Below are 8,120 nucleotides of genomic sequence, written 5' to 3'. Positions count from 1 at the left end.
TATTACAGAATCAGACATTTGAGACCGCTACAGTAAGGGTAATATTTCGTTTAAATAAACTCAATATTTTTGCATAACCGCCTAATCTCTCTTACTAGCACTTTCTGTGACGTTAAGGGGGCGCATTATCAACGCATCGAACGCCGATTGGGCGACATCCTCCACGTGACTTACATCATCCAATCAGCGGCTGTCCCGATGAATACATTTCCATCTTTCTAATGTGAGTTCTGAAAAATGATGACGTGAGACGATGAAGTCTTGCTGTGTTGTCACCATCTGTTTGCCCAGGAACAAAGTGCTTCAAAGCAAACATGATGAAATAAACAAGTTTCGAAAAACGGCAAGGCTACATTACATAAGGGCTCCAGAACTGAAGATGTCCCGATAAGCGTTTACGAAAGAAATTTAAACCAGAGGGAAATAGCGCTATATTAGTTTTCCTGAATACGTACTGTAAAGTTTCTGCTTGATTCGGGAGACTCTTGCGCAATACTGTACAGTAAGTGACCCGTGCTTTTTCCCATTTAAATTACAACAACGGAAAACTTTAAGAAGTTGTGTTGATTTTCCACACTCTGCATATTGATGCTTATCTTTACATATCGTTCGTTGAGTTTTTATAGTCTATGCGTCTGAATGTCAGTGAACGTAATGCAATTTTAAACCCATATGTGCATTTACACGTGTTTCTTGTGTCTGACAGTAAGTGCGAGTGTCCCCCCACTGTGCGAGGATGAACGTGGGCACGGCGCACAGTGAGGTCAACCCAAACACGCGAGTGATGAACAGCAGGGGTATATGGCTCTCATATGTGCTTGGCATCGGCCTCCTACACATAATTTTGCTCAGCATACCGTTCGTCAGCGTTCCTGTGGTCTGGACCCTCACCAACCTCATCCACAACTTGGTAAGAGCTGCTAAATCACATCAGGCTAGAAAGTTTAACTGCTTACTTAATATTAACATAGTTCACTGTATTACGTATTGCCGTACCACAGTTGTGTATAGTTAAAAAAGGTACCAAAATTACAATCAAATCAAGCTCTGGAATTTATTTTAAAAGACTACATAGGCCCAAAATATGCGAAATTATTAATATGGCATATTGACTGAATTTGTAAATGTCCATGGTTTAATGCAGTAATTTATTATACAAAACAAATTGTGCTCAAACTGTGTTTGTCCTCACTGCAAGTGAACTTATTTTTGTATAGTTTGTATATACTTTTATAGCTATATATTTTAATACTGTTTTATATTATAGTTTAATAGAGTCTGTGTTGTATCTTTTTTTTTTTTTTAAACGTTTTTGTAGCTTGTTTATAGTTCACCATCCAAGTGACAGTTGAATTTTCTACATTTGTTTGCTCTGTACATCCAACAGAAGATATGTGAAGCATTTGTCCTCCTGTTTACAAAATGGTTATTGCTATATATTTTCCTATTGTAAAGGCCTGTACACTCTGATAACTATAAAGTTTTAATAAATAGAAGTCCAAAGCTATAATGATTATGACAGGAACAGTATATTTGGAATCACGTTCATTTCATTGAGTGATAAAAACATCAACAGCTAGTCAGAATCCATTTGACTTTTAAGAGCTTGAGCATTCGGACTGGCAGGCAACATAACATTATCATGCACTGATGTAAATGCTAAAATGGACAGGTGTGAACAGGCCTTAACTACAGTATAAACAGTAGCATTATTATTTCCTGTTGTTACAACCCTTAACAGATCTGCAGCTCATTTTGGCTAACAGTCTGCCAGTAGAAAACCATTGCGTTAGTTTCATAATGTAAATGTAGCACAGATGCATTCTTTAGAACTTCTTAAGATGCAGAGGCTTAAAATAATCACTTGTTTTGTGACAGTCACCAGCTGCAGAAACTCTGAAACGGCAACATCTTTTCTTGCTGAATTTTGGCCCGTTCAGTTGCTGACTCCAGGTTCTGTAATTTCAGCCAGTGTTGAACTAACAGAGCCATCCTGTATCGCCTTTCTTAGCCGTCCTGCTCCCAAAACGGATCAGCTCTTGCTGTTGTCCTAAGAGTTTCACAACATCTGCTGATAGAGCTTTGAAGAATTGTACCAAAGGTCATGTTGTTCTGTGACTGTCTTTCTGCCATAGTGCATGTATATCTTCCTACACACGGTAAAAGGAACGCCGTTTGAGACTCCAGACCAAGGCAAGGCTCGGCTTCTGACCCACTGGGAACAGATGGACTACGGGGTCCAGTTCACCGCCTCTCGAAAGTTTCTCACCATCACCCCTATTATACTGTAAGAGTGTTCGGCTGTGCTCTGTGCTGTTAAAAGCTTCGTTCTGCATGTCACGCTAATTTGTCCCTTTTGGTTGTGTTCTGCACATGCACTGAGAAGGCTTTTACAGCTTGCTCTGCATGACCATGAGCAAGAGGCAGTGATGCTGACTTCCTGTGGTGTCTGCTGGCAAGGAGAGCCGGATTTAGAAACAGTTAGTCAGTCAGTCAGGTCATTTGCTCTATTCTTTTCTTCTCTCTCGTGTCTTCTCCTCTCATATTGTGAGGGTGTATCTGTTGGATACAGTGAGGAATAAGGACGTTTGTCTTGGTTTTACTGCTGTTCTTAATGTTAACATGAAACAGGACCTCAAAAAACTTTTATTTTAAAATGTGCTTGCATTTAAAAAAAAGGTGAAATTGGGATGCTGTGTAAAAACCCATTTAATGTATTTCAGAGAGACAGCTGAGATCAGTTAATCAGGTTTAATATGTTGTTTTCAGCTGGGTTGATTATATCCTTTAAGAAGTAAATGGTGAAAAGCGGGCATTACATAGTAGCAGTGTTATTTTCGTATTGTTTATATACTATTATAGTGTTAATTGATATTTCAAACTAGCTTTCTTTATCTTAAATCCATTAAAGCATTCAAAACATTGGGAACAAGTAGAACACTTCAACAATATTACTGCAGGGCAGGCATACTATTAATACAGAAGTCCGCTGGTTTCATTTTACAGTAAATACAGTCGATTACTGAGGTTCAAGATGATAACAGGTGCATTTGAATGAACCGCCAGCCACAAATACCCGGATGAGCGGTATGGCATTTGCTGTTACTAATCGGGAAAAACACACAATGTTGCGGCTGACCAATCAGAATCAAGTTATCCATGGAGCTGTGTAATAGCATAATCAAATAGCCTGCAGTAATGTAAAAAGAAGGGAATTTTAATAAATAAGTATATTATATTATATTATATTATAAACAGTTTTTTCTTTAGAATAGCATGCACCATACTAGAAATGTTTAGTAAGAAAGTAAATATATCTCTTTTTACATTTATTATAAATGTATAATAAACAATTATAATTGTCTTTTTCGATATATGTATGAAAAGCATTCTGTTACAGCTTGAAGAAACCACATCCTGTGTTTCCATTAGATGCAGTCTTGTGCTGTGCTTGCTTGAGCAGCTTCTGTAGCAACTTCTGTAGCCTCTGCATCTGTGCATCTCATGTTGCCATCTGACATCTGACTTGTCTTTGTCCTTCCCCTCTACAGGTATTTCCTGACCAGTTTCTATACAAAGTATGACAGGGTCCACTTCATCATCAACACTATTTCCCTGCTCACTGTGCTTATCCCCAAACTGCCTCAGTTCCACGGGGTCCGTCTTTTTGGAATTAATAAGTACTGACGAGGTTTTGATCTTCAACGCGAGGATGTGTGGCCACTTACTCTGTGGGAATAAAAAAGAGGGAAATTTAGAGCTTCGTTGGATGCTCTGCTGCTTTGTGGTCAAAGTGGCCAAACAATCTGCTGTTGTATCACTTTTATTGATGTTTTTTTGTATAACATTTAGTAGATACAAACACATTTGCAGAACCACCAGCAGAATGCAGCAAAAGAGGGTCTCTGGATATGTTAGGACCACTCTCTATTGAAACAGCATTAGGTATCCCATTGGGAACCATGTGTTAGATTTCAGTCACTTTGGCAGAAATGCTGCATTGATGCAATGAATCAGATGGGACAAAATAGGCTGATTCTTAACTGTTTTGGGGTTTGAGTCAGCACTTCCCAATGTTCAGCACAAGGTGTTTAGGAAGAGAAAAAAGGTACTGTGTTTCTGAAGAAAGTGTACAAGGCTATTTTTAGCACAGGTGCAAAAGACTGGCTTCAGTCCCATAGTTGGACAGTGTCATCCTGTCCTGATAAAACCTTTGCCAGACCTGTATTTCATGATTTTAGATTTTATATGCACAACCTGTTAAAATGTTTTATATGTCATAGTGTTTTTTTATTGAGTAACAAAAAAGCTAGTTGGATGCATGTAAAAACCTAGAAAAGTGGCTTCTGATGGGGAGAACAGGTACAAGGGAATATTGGGTTAGATCATTTTTCCCCTAAGAGAGAAACTGCAGTCTAACTGTACATATGACATTTGGACCCTGATATGTTTCATTGGACATTTCATGTCCAGGTCTGAGTGAGGATAGATTAAATGTTAAATGCAGTTTACTAAGGTACAGAATATTTGTGCTTATCATTGTTTACGGCCAATCACAATGTCCGTCTCACAAAGGCAGCAACTGAACAGATATTTTTTTTTTTTTTTTTTAATTAGCAATTTAAAGCAAACCTGCCTGTCATAGTACAGATTTACAGATTTTAATTTTGACCAGATATGTAGTTTGGTCTACATGCATTTTGCCTGTAAACAGCAGTATGGACTGATGACAGGCCCTGTGATATGCATTTTGCATGACAGTACTCTAATGAGCATAATTTCTAATAATTAGTAATTGTCTTAATGTTTGTACCAAAAAGTTACATTGGAATGACGTATGGTCTGTGACTAACCCTGCAGACATATTCCTAGTACTTACCAAGCAAGATTATCAAAAGGTTATATATATAAAGACTGCTTGCTTTTTTTGTAAAATACAGCATTTAATTACTGTCATATTTAGTATCAGTTTGTTATCAGTGTCTCAGCTGTGCTCAGTGTGGAGTATGTTTTATTGCCCTCTCTTCAATGGAATGCATTACAGTCAGGAGCAATGTCTTATCTAGCAGATCAGTTGACCTTGGTCTATATTTGTCCCTTATCTTAATTTACTTTGTCATATTCTGTGTTTTTCAACATTTTGTGACAGGTGTTTGTTTATTGTTGACATGATCAGTATTTGCAATAATACTTACTAATAATGTATTAATGTAGTAATGTAATAATAATGTATAAAATGTATTTTGCAAATAGCTTTATTACAGTCGATGATTACTTCATAATTGATTTGTTGACAGGGTACCTTTCACAATTGTGTTTAATGCAATTGCAGATCACCATTGTGACAGGGCTGATATTATGTGAAAATGTTTTTTTTACTGTTGAGCTCATTGGATCATCAGCTGGGCTTCAGTTCTCATCATTTGCAGATGTTTTGTCTCTCATTCGACTGGATTCATCAGTTGTAGCAAATGGGATGTTCCCTGAAATTACATTTTGTCCCATGTTGTATTAGTACATTTACACTGATACCGCAAACGTAGAATCTTTATATTTTGGCAACTGTAAGAACAAGAATTCTGGTTTGAGAATTTGTCATGTTGCTGGAACCGTGCTGCATCTGGCCTTATCAGCTGGCAGGATGTTGATGTCAGGGTTCATGCTGAGTGATATAAGAGACTTTCTTTCTCGTATAGTCAAGTACAATGTCTTTTAGTTGCAGCAGAGCCTCTTGGACAAATTGTCAGTTGTAGTACTGTTCTGCCTTCTCTGTTTGACAGGTTCTCCTGTTTACGTTCACACAGTGATTGTGATTGACAGGGAATCCATCGGCAATTCACTAGCTGCACGGCGGGATGCTGTGCAAGGTTAAACAGCAGGGATAATCTTATCCTGTGACTGATGTAGCGTATTCATCAGTTAATGTGAAACAATGCGCAGTAATGAATGAATGAACTCTACCTGACATTTTACAATGAGCCAGATGAATGAAAACACATTTAAAGGGACAGTTCAGCCATAAATAGAAATTCTTAATTTATTAACCTTTGTGTCATGTCAAAAGCTGATTTTCTTTCTCATGTGGTACACAAAAGGATATTTTGAGGGCTGTTTTATATGATAAAAGTCAGTGGGGTCCAAAACAACATTGGACTCCATTAACTTACTGTATGATCCAAATACAAATCATAGAGGTTTGAAATGACACAAAGGTGAGTAAACGCTAGCAGTATTTAAATTTTTTGGAAGAACCGTCCTTTGGTCTATGGCTTCAAAATAGATCAAGCCAGGAAACTGCCATTGACTTCCTCCAGTTTAACGAATGAGAAAATGTACATAAAATAAGACAGTGATGATATAAAGAAAGCACCACACCAGTATTCTAGTGTGCAATGTGAGCCAGGGCCGTGCTTTTTGTGTTGTTACCCAAAGCCAGCAACTTTTGAAACATTGACTGGGTGAGAGTCCATCAGAATGGGCGAGAGTGAGGCCTCATGTGTCAGTGTCAGTTCTTCATTACTAGCTGCAGTCTGTGTAAGCTGTCTGTCACCCTGTCAGCACGTCTCTCCCCTCAGTAAGCAGATCCATTCCAAACGTGAGGTGCTTCCTTCCTTCTACACACATTCTACAGTGGTTTACTTGGTCTTTTTCACTAGCATAATTTCATATGACACCCCAGATGGTATGTGTTTTATTTTGAAATAATGTAGGTTGTGGTTTTGTGTTTATTGCATTACAAATACAACCAGCCCTGTGAAGTCTGCACCTGTAGCATTTAAGGTTATATAGTGATATTTGTACGAAGGGGCTATCGGCAACAGGACCAAGTCACACTGAAGCTGACTGTTCTTAACTTCTGGGAATAGAGAGAGAGTGTATTGATTAATTTAGTATGCAGTATTTGTAGATATGTACGCTACTTTTCAAAAGTTTGGCATTGGTAAGATTTTTGAAAAAAGGCTCTTATGTTTACTAAAACTGGATTTATTTGATCAAAACTACTGTAAAAGTAGTAATATTATTACAAATTATTATTACAGTTCTTAAATATTATTATAGTTTAAAATAACTTTTCTGTTTTTATTTATTTAAAAAAAATAATGTGAAGGTAAAGCTGGTATTAAAGCAGCCATTACTCCAGTGTTCAGTGTCACATGATCTTTCTGTAGCAATGTGAAAGTCTTTACTGGCAATTTTATGCATCCTTTCTTGACAAGCATCTCCATTTATAAAAAAAAAAAAAAAAAAAAAAAAAAACCTTACTGACCCCAAACTTTTGAACGTTAATGTAGATGGAGTAAGTAACAGTTCAATTTTATGTTGGATGATGATAACTTGGATACTGAGAGCCAGGTGTATTGGTAATTACAGTAGTGATGGTATTTACATATTAAACAAAAGGTTTTGTTTTGTACTGCACTGTATGAAAACATAAAAAACAAAAAACGGAAAAGGTACTGGTCATTTTCTGCCAGGACATTATCTGCAAACATCACAGACATTTCCTTCAACCTTAAAACACAATGCATCATTTAAAATACGGGTAAAACACCTGTGAAAAAAAGATATGCAGAAAATTTTTTCTTATTAACACATTTTTTACAGACCTTTCTTAGAGTGTGGTAGATGTTAAAATATTTACTGTTCAACTGAAATGCTTTTGATTATCCATTTATGTAATGCCGTTAGAAATAAAAGTGAATTCTAAAGCAAAAGTTCTTTTGTGTGTTCTTTTTAGCATGCTGACATGATGTGCAGACGTCTGAAGTATCCGAGTTGGCCACTAGGTGGCAGCGCAGTTCATGCTATAAAATGTTACATCTTTACAGTTTCATTTACTGAGAGCTATTAAATGTAGTTTGTAGTTATCATAGAGACAGAATTAAATGGCCATTGTTAAGATTTTCATAGTCTTCCTTTTTTTCTGTATCCGAGTATTTTCAAGAACATAACAGGATATTGTCCCTGTCAGCAATCAACAGACTGTAGTCCCATTTGATACTGTGTTGTCTTTAATAACGTGACTTTGAAGTCCCCTGCGTCATATTCCACGGTCTTCATAAGGCGGCCTGTCAGTTATTTTTTGATTAGTTATTCTAAACCTGAATTAGTTTCTTTCT

The 8,120-nt window shown here is 37.0% G+C and overlaps 1 protein-coding gene across 1 annotated transcript; it reads left to right on the top strand.

Annotated features, from left to right (window-relative positions):
* The first annotated feature begins 225 nt into the window (after positions 1–225).
* On the top strand, positions 226–7,709 carry LOC109099472 (ORM1-like protein 3). Its single transcript, XM_019112990.2, has 4 exons — positions 226–502; positions 707–910; positions 2,136–2,287; positions 3,552–7,709. Exons 2-4 carry the CDS (start codon positions 737–739, stop codon positions 3,685–3,687), a joined length of 462 nt encoding a protein of 153 aa, XP_018968535.1. The 5' UTR covers positions 226–502; positions 707–736; the 3' UTR covers positions 3,688–7,709.
* Positions 7,710–8,120: the final 411 nt, after the last annotated feature.

This window comes from Cyprinus carpio, chromosome B12 (assembly GCF_018340385.1).
Source record: "Cyprinus carpio isolate SPL01 chromosome B12, ASM1834038v1, whole genome shotgun sequence".
NCBI lineage: Eukaryota > Metazoa > Chordata > Actinopteri > Cypriniformes > Cyprinidae > Cyprinus > Cyprinus carpio.
Note: the sequence above shows the minus strand (reverse complement) of the source record. Positions and strands in the feature narration are given on the sequence as shown.

Bases quoted from the DNA above. Each gene is read 5' to 3' on its own strand.
- LOC109099472 (XM_019112990.2), top strand. From the start codon at position 737: ATGAACGTGGGCACGGCGCACAGTGAGGTCAACCCAAACACGCGAGTG. The intron at 911-2,135 runs GTAAGAGCTGCT...TTTCTGCCATAG, and splicing joins CCAACCTCATCCACAACTTG to TGCATGTATATCTTCCTACA. The intron at 2,288-3,551 runs GTAAGAGTGTTC...TCCCCTCTACAG, and splicing joins ACCATCACCCCTATTATACT to GTATTTCCTGACCAGTTTCT.